Genomic DNA, 23,865 nt, shown 5'->3' with positions numbered 1-23,865 from the left:
CAGATAAGGCAACAGAGGATTATATATTTCACAGAAACTTGAATCACCTGACATTCTATTCTGTAACATGTAGTATTTTGAAAACTGTGTTACAATCGTAGGCTGCCCTTTACATAACGGGTTTTTTCCCCCTGACCTTGCTTACAAGCTAGGATCTGGGCCTAGCAGCAGTCAGTCTGAAGATACCTCAGAGTAAGGTGTGGTGAGTTGTGCCTCTCTTTTAGGGAGTAACCTGCTTTGTCTCTTTTGTGTGTGTGTGTTATTCTTCTGAATTCTAAGAAATAAAGTTGTGTTACGTTGCAACCTTCCAGCAAGAGTACTTTATGTTTTCATCTAACTTCTCTGAGTGTATGTCATGAACATAACATAGAGGACAGTGGTGACAAGTACACACATGCACTGGCACAAGACCACCCAATTTACACTTGGGGCAGCTCCACACATAGAACAAGGGAACCTGCATTATAGTTTTTCTGCAGAATCCTTATAAGTCTTGTGCCTGACTAGCTCAATGAGTCTGCCTGAGATGTGAGAGGAGAAAAATGCCTCCAGGCAGGTCTGTTTATGCCCCATTTAACATTTCAGTGAGTGGCTGGAATTTGAGACTTGCCCAAGTTTTTGTAGCTGGCTGACCCTAGAAACAGGTCTACAAACAGGATGCTCTATAAGTCCTATTACTTCACTGTAGCAGAGATTCTTCTGTAGCTGAATTGGTAGAGACCAGTGTTTCAAGTAGTAAGGTCATACGTTCTGTTCTCTATTGTGCTATTTAGCTCATAGATGGAGCTAGACCAGAGGTGGGCAAACTACAGCCCGCAGGCCACATCCGGCCCACGGGACCGTCCTGGGTAAGGCGGTGGGGAGCGGAGGGGTTGGATAAGGGGCAGAGGGTCCTGGGGGGCAGTCAGAACAGGGAACAGGGGGCAGTTGGATAGGCATGAGAGTCCTGGGGGGGCCTATCAGGGGACGGGGATGTGGATAGGGGTTGAGGCAGTCAGGGGACAGGGATTAGGGGTGGCTGGATAGGGAGCAGGGTTCCGGGTAGTCGGTTATGGCCAGGGGGTCCCAGGAGTGGGCAGTCAGGGGACAAGAAGCAGGAGGGGTTGGATGGGTCGGGGGTTCTGAGGGGGGCAGTCAGGGGGAGGAGCCAGGCTGTTTGGGGAGGCACAGCCTTCCCTACCTGGCCCTCCATACAGTTTTGGAACCCCAATGTGGCCCTCAGGCCAAAAAGTTTGCCCACCCCGATCTAGATAATATTTAGTCCTGCCATGAGTGCAGGGGACTGGACTAGATCAGTGGTTCTCAAACTTGGGCCGCCGCTTGTTCAGAGAGTCCCTGGCGGGCTGGGCCAGTTTGTTTACCTGCCACATCTGCAAGTTTGGCTGATCATGGCTCCCAGTGGCCACTGTTCGCCACTTCACGCCAATGGGGGCTGCAGGAAGCGGCGTGGGCTGAGGGACGTGCTGGCCACCCTTCCTGCAGCCCCCATTGGCCTGGAGCGGTGAACCGCGGCCAGTGGCAGCCACAGTCGGCCAAACCTGTGGATGCGGCAGGTAAACAAACTGGCCTGGCCCGCCAGGGACTTTCCCTGAACAAGCAGCAGCCCAAGTTTAAGAATCACTGGACCAGATGACCTCTCGAGGTCCCTTCCAGTCCTATGATTCTGTGATTCTGGCCACCCATGAGACCTCGACCCACCCATTCTGACTGCAGATCCTTGTAAGCTTGAAATCAGCCTTGGCCACTCTTCTGGTTTTATCACCACTGGTTCAGAGGTTGATGTTCTTAAACTTGTAGCTTTTGGAGTCAATTGATGACTAACAGTCTCTGCTTTCAGAAACTTCTAATCCTCATGGTTCCAAAGAACAGTCTGAAAATGTGAGCCAAGTGCACCCTAAAGAATTAGAAGCCAGGCAACTAATTAAAATCTTGTGATTTGTAAGCCAATCTCATGATTTGACTTCTGATTTTAGAATGCCTGGAGATTCACTACTGTGAGAGTTTTTTTAATGATTCAGACTTTCACATCTACTACTAAAATCAACCAATTGAAAGTGACTGTCAAAAATACTTTGGAAGATGTCGGGGGCCTGTGTTGCTTCTGTCTGATGTATGAAGAGACCTGAAAGGTACTTTTTAATGTGTTGGGGGGCTTGCTACTCTGTTAGAAATACTGCTCCAGATTCACTGGCCTGCCTCAGCTGTGCTCAGCACAGGACCAGAGGCAGGTGGCAAAGATGGTTTAATGTTACCCCCCAACCATAATTCAGAGTAGTCTGAAGTTGACTGTTGTGTTTGTAGAAAGGCGTCCCATCCAACACTTGGTTGCAAATCATTTTTGCCTAGTGTAGACAGAAAATCATAAAGAAATCACCCCATCATGGTTTTGATATCCAAAGGGGGAGTAGAACTTAATATAATTTAACAGCCATTGACCAAATGATTCCAATCCTTATACTGACTAAATGACAACTAGGGGAGAGTAGGAGACAGTGTCTGGAATGCTAGGGGAATTTTGTGAGTTACAGGAATGGACGATGGCTTTTTTTGTCAGTGTGGTTCTTCCCTTTCAGTATGTCTCAGCAGTTTCTGTGGCCTGCACCGTCTTGCATCACGCCTGTCAGGAACATGTATTAACCCATGCAACAGTCTCCCAAGGAAAGGGGCACATGCCTCATCATTTGGGGCATTTAAACTATCTGACCAAACACTAGTAAATACAATAACGATCAATGCTCCATTGGTAAGAAAATGGGATTAGGTGATCTGGTAGGTCTCAATACCATCATGTGCTACAGTGACATTCTTATACTACCTGACCACTATACTGATGTATTCATCTTCTGTGCTGTTCCACTGCCGTTTGACTGCCCTTTCCTCCAGCAACAGAGCATTGTCTGCTGCTCCAGTATTTTGCCTGACAGTTGAAGTGATGTCTTCAATGGCTGTGGTATAGATACACTGCAGATGTGGTGGTGCCTAACATGATGTCAGTAACCAAACAATGTCAGTAGTGTGCTACACAATTGAGGCAGTAGCATTAAAATATACAAGTATACTTAGATACCACATAGAAATCAAGATATACCAGTGTAACTGAATCCCTTCACGGACTTTCTTCTCTATTGTATCAAATGCTAGCTACTTGTGTTCACTTTCAAAGCCCTTCATGACCTATCTCCACCCTACCTATCATCTTTTATTCACTATCAAAAGATTGACTTCTGCCTCCAGTTGGCTCATAAGGCCCGCCTCTATTGACCACTTGTTAAATTTTCAAACAAGCATCTTTGTGCTTTCTCCTATGCTTCCCCTCAGCCTTGGAAAAAATTCCCTGTAAACATCTGCAAAACAAACTCATTATCCTCATTCAAAACCCTCCTTAAAAGCTCTTGCCGTGAGGCCTACAAAAACTTGACAATGGTTAGGCTGGTGGGGTGCTGAAACTACTGCTTCTCATGCTGATCAATATTATCTCATTGTTTCCCTGAACTCCCCATTTGTCTGTACCCAGCTGCTGTCTATTGTCTTGTACGACTGTAAGATCCTTGGGTCAGGGTCTGTCATTTCTAGCACACTGGAGTCCTGTTCCAGGCCTAAGGTTCCTGGAAACTATGATAATACAAAGAATGAATAATAAAATAATAAAAAGAGGTACCAGATATACTAGCTGTTCTTTTTCATAAATCCAGAGCAGCTATAGAGTTTGTTATTGGTGAAGATAGTCCATAGTCCCAATGGATCATTTAGCAGATAATCCTAGCTTTCCTTATTTAAACCCATGTTTTAGAGATGAAAGACAAGTGCTAAAACCATTACATGATCTATCTGTAATTCTATGTCTATATAAAAGGCCAAGTCTGGTTTTGTATATTTAATATACAAGTTATACAAGTTAAGTTATTAGACAAAAAATAAACTTGTATTTTTCCATTGGGACAAAATATTCCCAAAGAATGTCAATGAATGTGTCATTTAGTTGACAGAGGAAGTTCACAAGGAGCGCTAACTACAAATCTTTAAACACTTAATTTACAACCACTTTATTCACAATTAGCAGTATCATCATTTTTGATTCCCTGCTGCGATCTACAATCCCTAGGAATTACTCAAGTTCTTTGCCTATACAATAGTAATAATAATGACAACTAAAATAAACATTGAGAATTGTATCTGAAGGTGAACTGAATGACGAGGGTCAGTACTTAGTGACCTGGATTCCTGTAAGAAGAGACAATGTACTGCAGAAACTCCATGAGGTTTATCACATGAAGCTGGATTTGCACATCCCAGGGATGGCAAGGATCCACATGGAAGGCATGTCATGTTATCTAGAGCCTGGGTTATCTTTGAAGGTGTCTTTCCACCTCTTTGTGCTCTAAAGTGTCCTCCTTAACATTCTCCAGGAGCTGTACTGTCAGTAACCATTCCATTGCAGCTCTGCAGTATCCCATCTTCCAGTGAGAAGAGAAACTGTGGAGGGAGCTAATACTGCTTGTAACGTTTTTTAAACACTTGAGTATTTTCTATCAAAAAGATACCACATCACATAGAGAACATGCCCTCCAAGAGCAACTGCTTGCCTTCCTGCTATGGCACATCCAACACCACAGAACCATGCTTATATAGAGGGCTCTCAGAGAAGAAGTGGCATGGCAAGGAACCACTGTTCCCCATCCATATGTACTTGGTGTTTCCTACCCTGGTTCACTCCCTCCATTCCTGTAAGGGAGACCAGCAAGTCCCAACTCTCATTAGCTATTCCAGGTGAATCCTAGGGTCCTAGTAGTTAAAGAAAAGGTCTTTTAGTTAGCATAAGTTAAAATCTTTAACAATCACTATATGAAGTCAGAGAGCAAGTGTAAGACTTCAGTCAGTACAAATGTGTCCACCTTTGACAAGGAAAGCCAAGAATCCATTAGAGGGTGTTCCTGTGACTTTTCAGAGGCTCCTACTTCATTCACTAAATGTATCCCCTAAATATCTAGTACTGTACTGCCATCCAAATCTGATCATATATATTATTTAATCAAGATCTAACAGTCTGCTCATACACAAGCTGCCAGATAATGCACCAAAAATGCTACAGACTAACTTGTAAACAAGTCTTTTTATTGACTTCAGTGGGCTTTGGATCAGGCCCATACTGCCTAGGTTTGCACCTATGCCCACTCTTACTTTACCAGGTGTATCTAACTCAGCTGAATAGAAAAAAAATGTTTTTTCAGAGATGAAACTTGGTAAAAATAAACTTTCAGCCTAAGTATATGTTTATATTTTAATATATTTTTCCAAAAACCCATTGGTCACATTTTAATTATAGAAGATGCAAATAATTTATTGATTTCAAATAAACTTTTTTCACTTGGCCATTTAAAAGCATCTCTTTAAACAAATAAATCAAGTGGTCATTGCAGGTGGAAAGAACACCATGCATATGAAGAACCTTTTTAAAAACAGAAATTATTACACAGATGCCATTGTACTGATTAGTAAATACATACACACATTTTAAATTGCTGGTCCCAAGTGATCATTTGATCCATCTCATGAATTTGCATGTACTTTCATGAGTGAGTGTTTTAGTCCCTTTATTTAAGAAGTCTACTGCTGATAAAGTAAAGAACAAAATGCAATAAAGTAAGAAATTTAATTCACAAAATTTTTAAAATTCAGAATTAAAACTGATACTGCTCCTAACCCATTGGATTATATGTAGGTGAAACAATGCACGTCTCTGAAGGTGCATCAGAGAAGATAGACACTGAACTGTTCTCTGTCTCTCCTAGAGGTGTTCTCTCCAGGTCAGGGTTGAGTCATATTGGGAGTCAGTTCTGTACCTCTTCGATAGCAGGAGGACTCCAGTCTTTACTGTTGTCAAATAAGCCAGCACCTAAACATTTACTAGTAAATATATAAATTAAAATATAATGTAAGCAAGAAAACATGTCCTTAATTCTAGAAGGCTTTTTCATTTTCCTCTTGCTTGAAGAAAGCCACTGCAATGTGTCTTGTGGCAACATCCAGTTTACATGGGGAAGGCTGATCTCCATTTGGTCAATAGTACTGACTGAAGAAGGAAAAAGCATCCATGATTTTTGCTTTAATATTGAATAAGGACAGCCATGATCGTTTTTCCTCAAACATAGTTAGGAAGCCATTTTCCTATGGAGAAGAATATATACAGTCTGGTTATAGTTTTAAAATAATGAGCTTGTGAGAAATGCACCATTGTTTCATGATCGCAGGAGGCTTTCAGTTCAATAGAGCTGTTGAGCCTTTATTCCCATAGAGGCAGGTTTACAGACAACTACCTCAGAAAAAGATGAACTGGGCTTTAAAAACAACAGCTGAAACTATTTGCAAATCATGCAAATGCCTGTCTCATCTCCAGGTCATAACATGGCCAAATTTGCTCCCTCCCTGCCTACTCCCTTCTGGGGAAGGTTCGTTATTTAGGTTGGATTTAAACTTTGTGGTTCGGGCTCATTTCTGCAAGTAACATAACTGTCTATGTTTCAGTTTTAATATGCTTATAAATATTCCCCCTTTAAACTTTCTCTTTCTGGTGTTATGAGGTACTTCTTGAAAATTCCAGATCCTGTGAGATAAAAATGTCAGGAATAGATGGTGACCTTAAACAGGTTTGACTGAAAGAGGCAGGCAAAGAAGCTTGTATAAACATGATGTATGAAGCACCACTAACTCACTACAACTGTTACCCAACAGAAATAGAGCAAGAGCAAGCTAGAGAAAAGTGTGGGAAAGGATAAAGACAGTAGTAAATGGGGACAGCTGAGAAAAGAGAAAATAAGCCTAATTCTGAGCTCATCTACAATGGTATAAATCAAGAGTAATTGCACTGGGAGAAGAATTGGGCCCAAAGAGGCGATATGAAGAGAAAGTGACATTTGCATATAGATACACACATAAAATACCAGGGGATCTCAGGCTCTGATGGCATTTACCATCAACTTCCCCAAAACGCCTACAGAAAATCAAGTTTGCGTGATGAAACCTTGCAAAGCAGAAGAGCGGAGTTTCCTACAACTTTCCTCTGCATCAGCACAGGAACTTTCATTAAATGGTCATATATATGAAGCTGGAAAAAGAGACCTATTGTTTGTCAAATACTTTACTTGTATTTGTAAAATAACCACGGGGAAGTCCTAGGAATATCTCAGCCAATTTCTACTCACACAAGTAGTCTCAGTGCATGAATAAGGCAAGAAGGATTTAACTCCAACTATATTTAATTATCAGACTGTACAACTAGATCGACAGAGGATGAAAACCTGGCTGTATGGGGCTCAGTGGCAGAACTCCCATTGACTTCAATGTGAACAGGATTTCACCTGTAAAGATTTGCCTTTCCATTGACTTCAAAAGGCTTTGGATCAGGTTGGTCATAGCATTATTGCTGTGTCCTTTCACTTTAATTTCAGTTTGGAAAGTGTACTATAAAAATGATTCAGGGCTTACTTTAGTGGTTTATATTGTCACAAGCACCTTAAAAAGGTCTTGTCTTTTCCTCTAATTTAGGTCTGAAGCAAGATATTTGCTTTAAGTCTTAAGGAAGAATTCAAGATATAAAAGTTTTAAATAAAGCAAATGATAAAGCCCTGGCTAAGTTGTCAATTCTTTTTGACAGTATTTAAAAGAACATTTTTTAAAAATATATTAATGAAAATTCTTCTGATCTAGATAGCAGTGAAAAATGGTTATAAAATACAGCACTGAAACTTACCCAACCTCCATTTGCCTCTATCCACTCAGCCTTGGTGTTTATAATGTACTCCGTGATGAAATAAGAAATCTGCTTTTTATTTTCTCCTGTAAGCTGAACTCTGTGTTCTTGAAGCTTCTTAGAAATAATTCCTCCAAACATAAATATTGTCAAAATCCGTCCCCAGTTAGTGTTTCCATCAGCAAATTCTTTATCCATGACTTGAGTGAAAATTCTTCTGGCAGCATCTACAGAGGTAATATCAAGTGTGTCCAAACATGGTTTCAGACTTTCTTCATTTTCCTTTTGCAGAAAGGATGCAGCGTGTCTTAAGACATGAGCAACTCTGCTTGGAGCTGGTCCAAGCTGTGGTTCCTGAAGAATGTATTTCAGATAATCTTGGACTAAATAGTAAACATAGCAGTACTCAGAGCTTTCCATTTAGAAGCAGGCTCAGAGCAAAGCACAGCCTTTGACCAGTGTGAAAGTAAGAGCATGAAAGTAAGAGCTGAACTAAATAACTACAAGCTAAGCACTTGCATCACAGAAGTTCCTGTAAATCTTCCTTAAATGAATGTGTGGGTTGTGGCTATGAGTTCAGAAATGAAAGAAAAATTCTGACTGAGGTCAAAGAGTAGAAAAAAAAAACCCTTTATTCTAAATGATGTATCATGCAGGAAGTGAGGCCTTACAACAATACATTAGTAGGGGCCACATCCTCACCTGGTGTAAATTGGTGTAGCTTCAACAGGCCTGTGCTGATTTACACCCATTGAGGATCTGCCTCATTTTGCTTTTAAAAGAAAAGTGCACACTATTGGAACATGCAACTCTTGAGAAATACTCTGCCTCTGGCAGTGGCCAATGCTTCACTCTGGACTGCTTGGAGATGGTGACTAAATCTTCCCTGTTAGTGAAAGAGGGAACCCCAATCTGGTATATCTTTCCTCTTTCCTATGGAAGAAGGGGGTGTCAGTTCTATAAGATTATACCTCTGCCCTTATTCTCACAAAAGCCTTCATGTGAGTGAAGATCAGGCTCTGACAATTGGAATGAAGTGACTGTGACAAAGTTCTTCCCCTACACAACTCCTCCATCTCTCAGAGAATCCAGGTATAAGAGAATATTGATCCAGTCAGCATTAAGTGATATGGCCTACTGTACTGTGAACACACACACACACACAAATTACAGGGGGGTTTACTGGGCAGCAGCTGAGAACGAGATATCGGTGCTTCCAGTGTCAACAGGGTGCTTGGGAGGCAGGAGAGAAGAGCAGGGTCTCTGAATGGTAGGGGTCAACAACCATGCCTTCCTCTACCTCTGACTTATCCAAAAAGACATCCTTCAAAACTTAGAAGCCAAATCGTAATGAGGAAAATAGAAAGAAACGTAAACTCTGGCAAATCCAATATAAAATCCTGTATAAGGCAGGCCAAGAAAGAATCTGAAGAGCAACTAGCTAAGGACACAAAAACTAACAGCAACAAAATGTAAGTATATCAGAAGTAGAAAGCCTGCCAAATAGTCGAGGGGACCACTGAACAATCAAGCTGCCAAAGGAGCACTCAAGCAAGAGAAGGCCATTATGGGGAAGCTAAATGAATTCTTTGAATCAGTCTTCACTGCAGAGGATGTGGGGTGGATCCTCACACCTGAGCGATTCATTTTAGATGACAAATCTGAGGAACTCTCCCAGATTGAGATGTGAGTAGAGGAGGTTGTGAAACGACTGATAAATTAGTTCCAAAGGAACTCATGAAATTGCAGAACTATTAACTGTAGTATGTATTCTGTCATTTAAATCAGCTTCTGTACCAAATGACTGTAGGGTAGCTAATGTAACGTCTATTTTTAAAATGGCTCCAGAGGAGTTCCTGGCAATTACAGCAGGCCAGTAACCATGTGGCCAGGGTGATTCAGTTCATATAGTGAACCTGAACTTTCAGACAGCCTTTGACAAGGTCCCTCCCCAAAGGCTCTTAAGCAGAGTAAGCTGTCATGGGGTAAAAGGAAGGGCCTCTAATGGCTCAGTAACTGGTTAAAAGTTAGGAAACAAAGGGTAGGAATAAATGGTCAGTTTTCACAATTGAGAGAGGTAAATATCAGGGTCCCTCAAGGGTCTGTAGAGGGACCTGTGCAGTTCAGTATATTCATAAGTGGTCTGGAAAAGAGGGTGGCAAAATTTGCAGACAATAAAAAATTACTCAAAATAGTTAAGTCCAAAGCTGACTGCAAAGAGTCACAAAGGGATCTCACTAAACAGGGTGACTGGCAACAAACTGGCAGATGAAATTCAATGTTGATAAATGCAAAGTAATGCATTTGGAAAACATAATCCCAACTATACATACAAAATGATGAGGTCTAAATTAGTTGTTACCACTCAAGAAAGAGATCTTGGAGCAGAGGTGACCCATGGACTTTTGAGGGGCCTAAGTGATTTCCCCTTCTAAATTAATGAAAATTATTAATACTTCAGAACCAATCTGTCTGAGAGTATAAATGATTAATTTATGTTATTGTCAAGCAAAAGACGGTTTGGTTTGCTCAGTGGTGTGCTGCCACCTGCCCGCAGCAAGCATTTCTGCATGCACAGAAATGTTCCAGCAGTATAGGAAATAATGTCACAGCAGTTATCTGTTCAGGGTTTCTGTGTCTTGCGTCTGTTTGTATGCACAGTAAGGAACAGCAACACAATGGTATTTGTGCTCAGCCACTGCCTCTCAGTATAAATGATTAGGTGATTTTTTTATTCTTATTTTATTTTCATTTTTTGCATCTCTCAGCGTAGTCAGTCAGTCTAGAAACCTTAAACACTTCAGTTCCAAAGTTTTGGAATGCTCATCTCCTTAAATTTCCCTTCTCCTAATCTTTATGTGACAGAGAAATAGAAGAGGAAATAGCTGCAGTAGGGCAGCAGTTCTTAAGACAATTGAACCAGTTCACCAGACTGTGGGCAGGGGCCAGAATCTGTGCTGCACCTCTCAGGAGATGGAGCACAGATAGCACAGCCCGAGGGTGGGGCTAGGGTGAGACCAAGCTACTCTTGCCCCTCACATATTCTGGGATAATGTGCAGACCAATGTGGATCCCAGCATAGAGGGGCTCCTCGAACTTGTAACAGCTTCTGCACAGCTGCCATTGGGCTTCAGTGGAGCCCACCATTGCCAGGAGCTGAGCATTCTAGCCATTCCCCCTCCTGTCCCTGAAACAATCCATCTGCTCTCAGCACGCCCATACACCAGAGACTACGGATGGGCAGTATAAGGCTACATATGCTGCTCCTGTTCAGCCCCCGCCCAGAAAGAATTCTCGTGCGGGTCCCCTTTGCACTCTGTCCCCTTTGCAACCTCTTTCCACCACTAGAATGGCATAAAGAGGCCAGGGCACAGGGGTGGTGCTGGCTGTACTGCTCATTGCCTGCCACCTCCCACTAACCAGTATGTAGCCTAATCCACAATGCAACTCTTCTTTTTCCAAACCCAGCCTCATAATCATGAGGCGAGGCAAGGCAACATACTGGGTCCCAGAACCAACATTCATCATTAAGATGGGGAGATGGAGCTTGGCGTGGTTGGTAACCAGGGGACACTGTTCAGGAGTGTTCCTCTATGTATGGCTTTGTCCTGAGCCATCTCTCACCTCCTTTCCAGATTTTTACTCAGCACTGAGCCAGTTTGAATGATCCCTATATCTTACCAATGGTGAAACAAGCAATATATACATCTCTTCAAGCTCCCCTTGCAGTGGAGCATGACTGAAGCCCTGTTAGAGCCCTACAAATCCTCCACAAAGACTTCATGCGTCACTGGTAAAACCCTCAGGCTCCAGCCAAATTCATTTTGGTATTCTAAATACCCATCTCACCATGGTACTATGTGGCAAAGGAAAAGGCTTGCAGGAATCAATGTCACTGTAAGACATGTCTCATGTTGCAGCAAAGAGCAAAAGCAAATTTTTCAAACATCCTAAAGTTTTAAGATTCTTAAATCTTTAGTTTGGGTTTGGCCTATTATAAAAACAAGGGAAATTTGGACCCCTGCAAAGTTCACTTGCAAATGGATCAGTAGCATTGGTTCAGGTCTACATCTAACAATATTGCCAGCAGGGGAGATGGAGAGTGTTATTGCAGTCTGAAATGTATTAGAGCCAGGCTGCGTGCATGAGCATGAAGGTACTTTACACGGTGACTTGTCAATAGATAACTCCTGCCGCATATAAGCCCCATTTCAGCAAACTACTTAAGCACATGCTTACCTTTAAGCATTGGGTGAGATTTTTCAAAGTCACAAATGGGAAGTAGATGCACAATTCCCAAGAATTTTAAATGGGATTGGAGTGCCTAACTTCCTTAAGTTTCTTTAAGAGTCCCAGCCACTGACCTCAGTGGGACTATTCACATATTTAAAGTAAGGCATATGCTTGAGTATCTTACTGAACTGGGTGTAAGATACATTTCTATTTTTATAAAACGGGTTTAAATAGCCAATGCTAAAAACATAACTGAGTTTGAAATTTAATTTTACTTAATACTAAAAGTTTGTATATAAGTTGTAACAGTTTGTGATGGGGGATCAGCTCACCAGACCACATCCCATAGTGGTCCAAGTCCAGGGTTGGCAGTAGGGGAACCAAGGCCCTCATGCTCCACTGGGTTCCAACCCAGGGTCCTGGGGCAGGCAGTTCATATGTGCAACCTATATAAGGGTACCACCCAGCCTACTCCCCCAGTCACTTCCTACTGCATCCCTGCCTCTCCAGAGTCATGGTGAAGGCCTGGCTATTGGCCCACAACATATTCCACCAGAAAGAGGGTCAGGAGGTTCCTTCCCAACTCACAAGCAGATGTTCAACTCTCTTCTGCAATGGGCTGCAGTTCTGAGTTGAGGAAGTCTTCTCCTTTCTACTGACCATCCAGACTGAGCTGTGCTGAACCCTTTTAAGCCCCAGCATGGCTGGACAGAGCCTCTTATGATCAGAGTTGCTCCTTGTTCCCCAGAGTGGGGTTTGTACACACCATCACACAGCTAGTGATTCAGAAATCAAATATCTTCCTTTAGAAGATAGAAAATATATTCTTTTAACAAATTCAGTCCTTCATCACTCTTCTATAATATTGATAGAGGTGCATAGCTCATCCTTCAAGTGTGCTTGTTGGAAAAACTTTATGATCAGGGTTTCGGTCCAAGAGCACATTTGTTTTAAATTGTCTTGAACTATTCTGAGTTATTGAAGAGCAGAAACATTCAAATGTACTATTTAGAGACACTTCTTACTCTTTAAACCATCCAAATCTGTTTTAAATTTAAATTATGTTTAAAGAGATAAATCTAGAATGTGGTTTTACTAATTTTGATATGTTGAAAATAAAGCATGTAGCATATTAAACTACAGTCATGAACCTTAACTCAGAAAGTTTTCAAGAATTTTATTGCCTTCCTATATGTGTCTTTGCATGAAAATATCAAGATGCTAATCTCTAATGTTTACATGCTCTTTTCAAAAACCTGTAATCTACTCAATAGATCAGAAACAGGTGAAACTACTTTGCACTATCAATTTCTGTAACCCCTTTCTTCCTAGAGTCTCAAAGCATTTGAGGTGAAATTCATTCCACCCATATATAGTCTGAGAATTGAGGCTCTATATAAGCAGGATGAAATCCACAGAATAACTCGTGATGTGGTTTGGGTGTTGCACAGAAAAAACACATACGGGGTAGTCTGCCCCCTGAGCAGCAACATCAGTTTGCCTCTGTGCTCCTTGTATGTTGCAGAAATGATCTCTGCATGAGCCTCACATAAACTACTTCAGAAGGATGCTTTGGGGATGGGTCAGTGAACCCAATAGCTTATGCAACCATTATGGATATATTATTTTCAACATATAGAGATTATGCGTAAATTGCTGCAAATAATAGCAAGAAATTGGCTATATATATTTGTATCCTTGTGTATATTGTGATTTTCTGCTCTTCCAAAGAGCATGCTGTGATGGCACTCCTCTTTACCCAGGAGACGGTGAATACAAATAGCTAACTAATCTATCTGTCTAGGTATTTATACTACACTCATCACTGTGTAATTGAGCACATAGAAATACTCTCGACTTCATAAAAGTACAAGATATCCTATAAAACAAGAGTGAAGCAAAACTGGTGCTTGATGCTTCGCTTACCAGTTACACAAACTAAAGGGCATTCTTTAACTATAGCAAATGGAAATTTGCTTCAGAGCAAAAATCAAATGTCCTAACAGACTCTCTTTTTGTATCACTTAGCTTCAATATGCATTATGTTTTTATCTATATTTGCCCATCACTTCATTTTCATATTTAGGACCTTATTCAGTTAGAAACTTAAGCACAAACCTAACTTTAAGCATTACAATAATGAGACTTAAGCATATGTTTGCATTTAAGCTGAATTTGGGCCCCAGGGAGCTTTTGTCCTTTAGAAAGGCTAGTTCTTTAGGAGTTTTCTAGTCTTTTCAACATAACCCCATTGCTGCCTGTTGTTGACTCCTACTATTACATATTATTGTACAATGGCAGCAACTAGAGGCCTCAATCAGGGCCCCATTGTACTTGGCAATGGACTCTTCACAAATTTATATCTAAAAGGTGGTGCCTGTCCTGAACCATTTACAAGCCAAGGACATGAGCCTATAATTCATTGCATGTGGACAGGCTGCTAAGCCCACAAAGAGCCCCATTGCCTTCAATGAATTGCAGGAGCAGGACCTTAGTGTTCACTCATCATGCAGCAATTGCGATTCACATTTAATTATGTCAGTTTTTAAATTGTTTTGATAAAATATCAGCACCAAGTAAATTCAATAGCAACAAAGGAATGGGTGATAATTTTGTAGTCCCACGTTAATCCACACAATACCTATAAATCTTTTGCAAACCTGCTTTGCACTAATTTGGGGCTGGAATCTTTGCAGATAATGGAGGGGTAACACCAGATATTTTCAACAGGTGGAGATTATACATAAATTGCTGCAAATTATAGCAAGAAATTAGCTGTTTTTCCCATGGTTCCCCAGACTGTGCCTTTTATTGATTTCATTAGGAGTTTTACAGTAGATTTAGAGCCATGCAAGCTTCACAAACTCAAATCCAGATTAAGGCTGGAGTGGACTTTTGCACCTGTGCAGAATCCTTGACATCAAAGAAGCTCTGCACTGACTGACCCTGTGTGCCTGAGTGGTGCCACATTGACTTTAGTAGCTCCAGCTGCCTGGGGACATGAGTCCACTTGCATGGAGCTAAATGGAGCCTAAAGGGGTAGATATGTTAGAGAAAGGGACCTTAATTCAAGCTCTTTTGTGTTTTCCCATGTACTCCTGATTTTGCACTAAGACATCACATCATGGCACAATATTATACTCAGCAGTCATGAAGAATAACATGTTCAGTGTTATCTGGTTTATTACACCACAATCTGAAAGAACATGAATTATTGAACCAAACAGGCTTTTTTGTTATCTGTGTTGGACAGCTATTAATCATCCAGTGAGAAAATACGGGTCTGATGTGCAACTACTCAAATAACTTACATAACAGCATCATCCTTGTTTCTTCTTTAGATTTAATTTTCCTTTGGAGATTTTACAATAAATGATAAATCTGCTTTGAAATGGAGATCTCTGATCCAAAAAAAACCCTTTATTAGTTGGCTTTACATTTATCCTGTACATATTCTTGAGCAAATAAATAAGCAGTGAAGTTTGGAGGGAAGTTCCTTTCTCTAGTTGTCTAAAGAGGATGGAAAATCTGGTCTCAATTCTATACAATTGAGTGAGTAGACTGAAGGTACTGGAAGAGGTTTGTGGTCTGAACAAAAGCTGGGCAGCCAGGAAACCTTGAGTTCTCGTATCACACAATTGACTCAGAACATCGGGATTCATTCAACTGTCAGATTTACTGCATGACTTTGAGCAAATCCTTTGATCTCTCTCTGCCTCAGTTTCCCATCTGCAAAACGAGAATACTAATATTTCTTTTCTTCCACCTTTGGCTGAAGTCAGTGAGGCTCCATGCGAAGCTGGGGTGTGCCCACATGCCATCAGTTACAGAGTTGGGGCCTTTAAACTTCAGATCTTCCAGGCAGAGACTGTTCCTTACTATGTTTGTCAATCCAGAACCTGACACTATGGGGCCCCAACCTCACTGGGGCCTCTAGGTGCTGCTACAAATATATAGAATAGACATTTCGCTGAAGATGAAAGTGATATTCTTGGCATTTTTTCATATATATACATTAAATCTTAATTTTCACCTCTGACACTGCATAGATTGCAGGTTGCTTTGCCACAGTGATGATGCAGAATTCCTCAAGGTTTCTTAGAGCAGTGGTTTTCAACCAGGGGTATGCATACTCCCAGGGGTATGCGTACTCCCAGGGGTATGCAGAGGTCTTCCAGGGTACCTCAACTCATCTAGATATTTGCCTAGCTTTACAACAGGCTACATAAATAGCATTATCAAAGTCAGTACAAACTTAAATTTCATACAGTGACTTGTTTATACTGTTTTATATACTATACACTGAATTATAAGTACAATATTTATATTCCAATTGATTTATTTTATAATTATATGGTAAAAATGAGAAAAAGCCATTTTTCAGTAATAGTGTACTGTGATACTTTTATATTTTTATGTCTGATTTTGTAAGCAACTAGCTTTTAAGTTAAGTGAAACTTGGTTTATGCAAGACAAATCAAACTCCTGAAAGGGGTACAGAAGTCTGGAAAGGTTGAGAGCCACCGTCTTAGAACTTATGTTTCGGTTAAGACACCAAAGAAGACTGAACATTTAGGGGCACTCTGTAAGACAACCTTAACAAGCCCATCTTTTAAAATCACACTTCTTCCGTACTACGGTTTACCAGCTGTAAAATTATTCTGTTAAACTGTGTTACAGCACCTTGAGGTGATTCATTCTCTTACATATTGACTTTGCTCCAAGATGCTTGTTCCTATATAACAGCTACAAATATTCTTCTTCTGTTTAACCACTTATGGTTAAGACAGTTTTGTACAATCTGGAAATCTTTGTGGACCAATTTGTCCAGTGTAGCAACATCTGTTTTTGGTGCTACTTGGTAATCATGCACAATAATGGTTCATATTCATTCAAGGTCACTTTATTTACTGGACAACTCAATTGCTGTTGTTACCAAATTAATTTTTTGGATAGCCTCCCAAGTTCAGTGAGAAAGTGAGATTTAATAAATGACAGAAATCTTGACCAAAAAAGTGCACTGAACTACGTACAAAGAGGACAGGTGACTAGATGATCATAATGGTCCCTTCTGACCTTAAAGTCTATGAAAGCCCAAAGTTCAGTATCCTGAACTTTAAAAAAAAAGGTGACTTTGACAGAGGACTGGATGTTTGAGGGAGGAGAAGAGGAGGAATGGAAAATTACAATAGAGACATAGGAGTAACAAGAGGGAAAACAGTGGCAGAATCTGCTCCATATCTTAGATGTCTATGCACAAATGCACCAAAATATCTGTTGGGAAAATAACACAAAACACAGTATGCCCAATAAGTTCTTGGAATGTGATGGGGACAACTTGTTTCAGATAGTGGAGAAAGTAACCAGGGAAGGGTGCAGCCATTTTAGACTGGATTTTGACTAACAGGGAAGTGATTAGTTGTGAAACTCAAAGTGGAAGGAAACTTGGGTGAAAGTGATCATGAAAAAATAGGCTTCATGATTATCTAAGGCAAGGAAGGAGTGAAAGCAGAAGAGTAAGGACAAGAGAATTCAAAAAAGGCTACTTTAACAAACTTGGAGTAGTTTGGGTAGGTAAAGCCCATGGGAAGAAAATCTAAGGGAAACAGGAGTTCAGGAGAACTGGCAGTTTCTCAAAGAGACAATATTAGAGGCATAACAGCAAACTAACTGGTTGCAAAGGAAAGATGGGAAGAATAGCAAGAAACCGATATGACTACATCAGGAGCTCTTGAATGCCCTGAAAATCAAAAGGGAATGTTTTTAAAAGTGGAAAGATGGACAAATTGCTAAGGATGAGTATAAAAAAAATAGCACAAGCATGTAGGGACAAAATCAGAAAGGTTAAAGCACAACATGAATTGTGCCTAGCTAGGGACATAAAAGGCAATAAGAATAAATACATTAGGAACAAGAGAAAGATGAATGAAAGTGCAGGTCCACTACTTAGCAGGGAAGGAGAGCTAATAAAAGATGACACCAAGAAGGCTGAGGCGTTTAATGACGATTTTGCTTCAGTCTTCTCTTAAAATGTTAATTGTAAATGGATGCTTAAAACAATTAATATTAACAAGAAGCAGAAAGGAACACAGGTCAGAATAGGGTAAGAAAAGGTTAAAGAATAAATATTTAGGTAACTTAGATGTATTCAAGGTGGCATGGCCTGATGAAATTCATCCTAAGGTTTTTAGGGAACTAGCTGAAGCAATCTCAAAAAGATTAGTGATTATCTTCGAGAACTCACGGAGGATGGGTGAGGTCCTAGAGGAGTGGAGAAGGGAAAGCATGGAACATATATTTCAAAAGGGGAACAAAGATAATCCAGGGCATTGTAGACCAGTCAGCCTAACTTTGAAATCTGGAAAGATAACGGAGCAAATTATTAAACAACCAATTTGTAAGCACCTGGTAATACAGTGATAAATAATAGCCAATATGGATATGTCAAGAACAAAGCATGCCAAACCTACCTAAGACAAGGAGACTGGCCTAGCAGATGTGGTATGCATGAGGTATACAAGGTGGCTATTACTAATATGCAACTGGTTACTCTGCAAAGGAAATCTTGCTCTTTTGATTGTGATGCATTCATTCTCTGCAGATACAGAGCTGTACATCAACAATCTGTCTGATCATCGGACCCAGCTCAGCCTTCATCTGAGTCCAAAGAAATATCTCTAAGCGTTCCCTCTTCCTTACTCCCTGCAAATTTAAGACCTAGTCCTGCAATCCCATACATACCCAACTAGACCTGACTCATGTGACAATTCCACCGACCTGAAAGGGTTCTTATACACTACGGTAAAGGACCCGTGGCTGGACCAGTTCAAGTGACTCACGCTCATGGGGATTGGGCTACAGGGCTAACAATTGCCCATAGACATTTGGGCTCAGGCCCAGGCTCTAAAACCCCATTGGAGGGGAAGGTCTCAACCTGAGCCCCAGTCTGTTGATCCAGGCTCTGAGACTTGGTCTTGTGGGTTTTTTACTGCAGTATAGACATAGACAAGGAGTCTTCTCCTTGCAGGGTGAGTAAGGGATTGCAGCAGCAGGTCCTTACGTCATCCTCTGCATTTAAAACAAATATATAAGTATCGCTACCATATTCTAAGAAAAATCGATCTGATTAAGAATCCAGAGGTCCACACTGGAGAAGTTTTTTAGCTGTGACAAAGATCTTCCATCATTTTAACAGGGTAGGCTTGTGGTCTGGGTGGACAAACATTTTACAATCCAGTAACACTTAGTGTGGCGCTGCCATGAAGAGTTTCTCTGTAAAACTGTCATTGTCTGGCTGTAGGTTTATTATCAGATAAAATGTGCTCAGTTTACAAGAAGAATTTTTTTTCTAACTGCCAGCCATGCAAATTGGTTGTGCTCTCAGTGCCCAATTTCCATTGACTTACACCTTGTGCAAAGTAGGTGTAAAATGTTATTTTTGTAGTGTTTTACATCCACTTTGCACTCACATTGCCCAGGTGTAAATGTCTACACATTAGACACTTGCAAGGCAGGAATCAGGCTCTGAGAGTCAAGCTGGGTTCTTTACTTTTCATTCATCATTACCAGTAATAGATTTTTAAGGCCAGATCATCTCATCTGATCTCCTGCATAACACAGGCCATAGAATTTCACTCACTAACTCCTGCTTCTGCCCATAATTTCTGGCTGAGTCAGGTTTCACAAGCCAAATGAGGCTTGTTGTATTAATTTAAATGGAATAAATGGGCCAAAGGTGTTAGCATAACCCAGTCACTGTCCAACATTAAACAGTGTTAAACAAGGTTTGTTATACAGAGACCTCAGCCTGCTTAGTACCCTGGCAAACACGCCACTGAAAATCCTTTTAGCCTTGTAGTAAAGATACAGAAAAACTGGAAAAGAATTTGAAATGTAAAGTAGTAAGTAAGGTTTTAATTTTAACAAGATTTCTGGTTTCTATGCCCATTAGCTGGAGAGAATTTAAGAAGGAAAATCTCCCTTGCTTGACAGTCGCTTAGATGGTAATAACTGTCCTTTTGGGGACAAGAAGGAGTTAGTTGAGATGGGCTGGGAGCTGTGGTTGTTGCTGCTCAAGTCTGATCCCCTTTCATCCTGAGTGGTATTTGAGATTCAGCTGGAGCTGGTAGGGGTGGCAGTGTTACCTGGGTCTCTGTCTCATACTAGTGAGGATATTCCTCAGGATTAGGATGAAGAAGGTCATGGACCGTAGGAGATGTGGGTGTGGCAGCCGTGATGGTGTAGCTCACTCCAGTAGCCTCTCTGCTCTTCCATATTCTCCCTCCAAAGTCTTTCTTTAAGGACCCAGGAAGACAGTGATGGGTGGACTAGCCCATTCCTTCATTATTTTGTCCACCAGTTAGGCCTAATATCTAACATACCAGTTTTGATTCATTCATTTCTAGTTGCACATCTTCTGTTTTTATTAACCATGATTTTAACATAGTCCTTCAACCATATCAGTAGGTCTTTTTGTTTAGACTAATTTAGTTTTTCTGTCTCCTTGTCACAGGGTCCACTTGCTCCACCGAGTCCTCCAGCACCTTTACCCCCAGGGTCTGAGTCCCCACTGTTTTGTGGTTCATCTCGATGTTAGTCTCTGCATTAATTACTTTCCTTCCTGGAGTCTCTCTCCTTCTCCCCCCGCCCCAGCCCCCCAGTTTCACCTCACTTCTTACCTGCCTCTTGGGCTTCTCCACCATTCTTTTGGGCTCCTTACAGGCCTCTGGCTCTTCTTTTCTCTCTTGGCTTGGACCCTTGTGCTTTTCCTGGATCTCTCTTTTCCCTGTGGGGATAGTGTCTATTTATATGGCCCTTTTCCCCACATCCAAAGCCGGGCCTCCTCTGACCCAATTGCTTATTGAGTGGGACTCTCTGGGCCCTTGTCTCAGTCCTTGCCTCCTGGGAAGGCTCTTTTCTTCCCTTTTCAGGTGCTCCCTGATCCCACAGCTGTAGCTCCTTTGGGGTTGGCTCTCTGCCCTCCTAGTCCCAGAGCACTTTTCCCATTCCTGGCCCTTATGTCTCCTCTTGCTTCTTTCCTGCAGGATTCTGTACAGCTGCTGCTGTTGACCAGCTACCCACACCATACAGTTTTGCAAATACACATGGGATTCCCACAGTCTCTGCTGGTTCTCTGATATCTGTCCCCACATAGCACAGACCCACCCCTGTTGGTTCTCCACTCCCCTCTGTGGGAGCAACAATTCTGGCATCCACCTTAGTAGGAGGCAACTTCCCTCCCTGTCCTGGAGCCATTTCCATTTTCATCTTCCCTTAGGGGCTCCTTCTTTATTATGGCCCCCTGCATCAGGGTGCAACCTCCCCTTGTATCAGGGGCAACCTTGTCTGTTTCTTTACCACTTGTGACAGGCTGCTCCAATCACCTTCGGGATGGCCCCTCCTCCTGTTCACTCTGAGGATGAGCTCTTGAGGTGGACACCCCCTTCCATGGTTTGCATGCCATCTCTCTGACTCTGGTCTGCAGCTTCTCTCACTCCAGGACCTTCAGCATCTCCTTTGCCTTCCAGCTAAGTCACTCAGCATTCCCTCTTCATGGGTACAGTCCATCAGCAGTACTAGGCAGTCTTCCCATTCATTATCTCATTTCTATGCCACACCTTCAGTGGCTGGTAGGGGAACCCAGGCCCACCTTCTTCTCCAGGGTCCAGTCCAGGGACCCTCAGCTTAGCAGTTCTGGGCTTCCTTGCTCTAACTTCACTGCTCCATCCCTGTCTCTCTCTGGATGTACCAGCTCCAAACCTTCCTCTCACTTCTCAGGGAGTAATTATTGTTTGCCTTCCTGCAGCCTTTCCCAGCAGCTCCCTTCTGCTCTCAGCTTCTGGGCTTTATAGGCCCCACCTATTCCTGTCCCACTGAGCCTCATTTAATCAACTTCCTGCTCCCTGGCTTATCCTCCAAGTGCAACCTGGGCAGTTAATTGGCCAACCTGGCTACCTCAACCCCTTCTAATCCTGTGTAGGGTGGACACGGCATCACATTCCTTTTCCCCAACAACATATGTTATTATACATCATTGCGACATCTTATGAATTTACACATCGTTTTTACTTTGACGCTTACAACTGGGGTAAATTTTTAGGCCAAATTATTACAACCGACCCTCACTGACAACTGTGCAATCTCATTCTTCTTTGGCAAGTGTCACAAATTAGAATTCAGTAATCATATCTTTGGATCTGGCTGACCTGTGCTGGACACAAGTCTCAAGGCAGAGAAGAGGATGATTGTACGCTACCTTTGCATTCTCCCTCCTGATCCAATGTGAATAAGGGCAGCAGCATCTGTCCCTAAGTATCTGAGACTCGTTAAGGGTTTGGTCTGCATCACTGAAGCCAATGAACATTTTGTGCTTGGCTGACTTCAGTAGTGTCAGAACAAGGGTTATAGCAAGGAAATTCACTGTGAAAGCTAAAACCCCTGTCCTTTACTCCAGCCCTTCAGCATTTGCATGCTTATTTGACTTGCAATGTGATATTAAGATATTCTGTAACCTCTCACTCTGCATAACAGCTTTGGGGCATTTAGTCAGACTCATAAACTACTTTTAATATAGTTTTATGGTTTTGATTACTTCTAGGATATATATACATGATAGTTAGAGGAAAAAGGAAGAATGCTGACTCTGCGTAGGCCACAGCTCTTGGTCATGGATGATCTGATGGTATCAGGAAGCATTTCCTAAGGAATTTGTTCAGACTTATCTTGAAACAAACAGCTGAGTTATCAACCTAGGAAGTGTTGATCAATAACAATCAATTCTGGCTATTATTATGCTGGTAATTTGGTTCCATTATCCCTTTGACATGAAGTCATGATTTTTTTCTAACTTAATGAACTAGCACATTTTTCTTTAGTGCCAACAATGGGAGATCAGGACCACTAGCTCCCAGGTGATAAAAAGACCAAGTAGCTTTACAGTCTGTTTATCCCTGGAAGAGGGAAAATCTATTAAGGATAAAATTTCAGTGCAGAGGTTAGCTACACATCTCTTGGCGATGTTAATGGGGCTCTCACTACAAAAGTCATGTGCACCACACTAAACACTTTTGCCTGATGATCTTTGTTAAACACAGAAAAACAAACACAATTTAAACTTGAGTCCATGCTTGACATTCCCTGATTCAATTATAAAACAAATCTGGGTTAATCATCTGGTGCCAGCTCCTTGGTACAGCTGAAGGTCGCACTGCTCAAGTCTAGGTGAGTGAGTTGCACAGGTAGTATAAAACTCACCTTTGCTCTTACCCATTCCTGGATCTGTGCAGGGCTGGTCCCAAGGCAGAACTTAGAGCAGCCTTAAACTACTCAGTAAAACAGTAGCAATAGACTAATGATGTATTTCAGTCATTACAGCATCACATATTCTACTGTATTTAGGAAACATTAGCTCTGTCTTAGATGTACAATATTTTCACTACAACTCGAACATCAGCAAGGTGCCCACATTACACTGATCAAGTCCTGCTCTGTTGCTGCCTGTCACGCTCATTACAGGTGAAGGTACTTTGCTCTGTAAAATTTTCTGCAGCTATATCTGATTAAGCTGTGAACTCTTCAGATCTCGTAAGCTAATTGGACTTCATTGGGGCTTGGATGGGAGACTCCCAAAGGAAAATACAGGAAGTGGTGCATTTTACTCTGTGAGTGGCACTCCCGCCTCTGAGTCAGAATGGTGTGAAATCAATGCCTTGATCACTGTGATGGTGAGGAGAATTAAGCTTGTGGAAGTCCCATCTTTCAAATAAGCTATGGAACTTGGTCCATGAATACTTTGTGACTTTTTTTTTTCAAGAATAAGCCTGATAACACTCATGTCCTGGCCAACTCCTAGTGAGGATAATTATACTATAGTCTGCCAATCTAAA

General features: G+C 41.6%; 1 protein-coding gene across 1 annotated transcript; it reads right to left on the bottom strand.

Moving 5' to 3' along the window:
- Nucleotides 1–5,264: 5,264 nt before the first annotated feature.
- BCL2A1 (BCL2 related protein A1) lies at nucleotides 5,265–8,268 on the bottom strand. Its single transcript, XM_032771890.2, has 2 exons — nucleotides 7,748–8,268; nucleotides 5,265–6,165 (listed from the first exon to the last, which is right to left on the bottom strand). Exons 1-2 carry the CDS (start codon nucleotides 8,165–8,167, stop codon nucleotides 6,058–6,060), a joined length of 528 nt encoding a protein of 175 aa, XP_032627781.1. The 5' UTR covers nucleotides 8,168–8,268; the 3' UTR covers nucleotides 5,265–6,057.
- Between the last annotated feature and the right edge of the window lie 15,597 nt (nucleotides 8,269–23,865).

Source organism: Chelonoidis abingdonii, chromosome 9 (assembly GCF_003597395.2).
Source record: "Chelonoidis abingdonii isolate Lonesome George chromosome 9, CheloAbing_2.0, whole genome shotgun sequence".
Classification (NCBI taxonomy): Eukaryota; Metazoa; Chordata; order Testudines; family Testudinidae; genus Chelonoidis; species Chelonoidis abingdonii.
This window is presented reverse-complemented; position numbering and strand designations above follow the sequence as displayed.

What these genes read in the sequence shown, in the direction of transcription:
- BCL2A1 (XM_032771890.2), bottom strand. Translation starts at nt 8,167, where the DNA reads ATGGAAAGCTCTGAGTACTGCTATGTTTACTATTTAGTCCAAGATTAT. An exon ending in TAGAGGCAAATGGAGGTTGG is followed by an intron (nt 6,166 to 7,747) that starts GTAAGTTTCAGT and finishes TCTTCTCCATAG; the next exon opens with GAAAATGGCTTCCTAACTAT.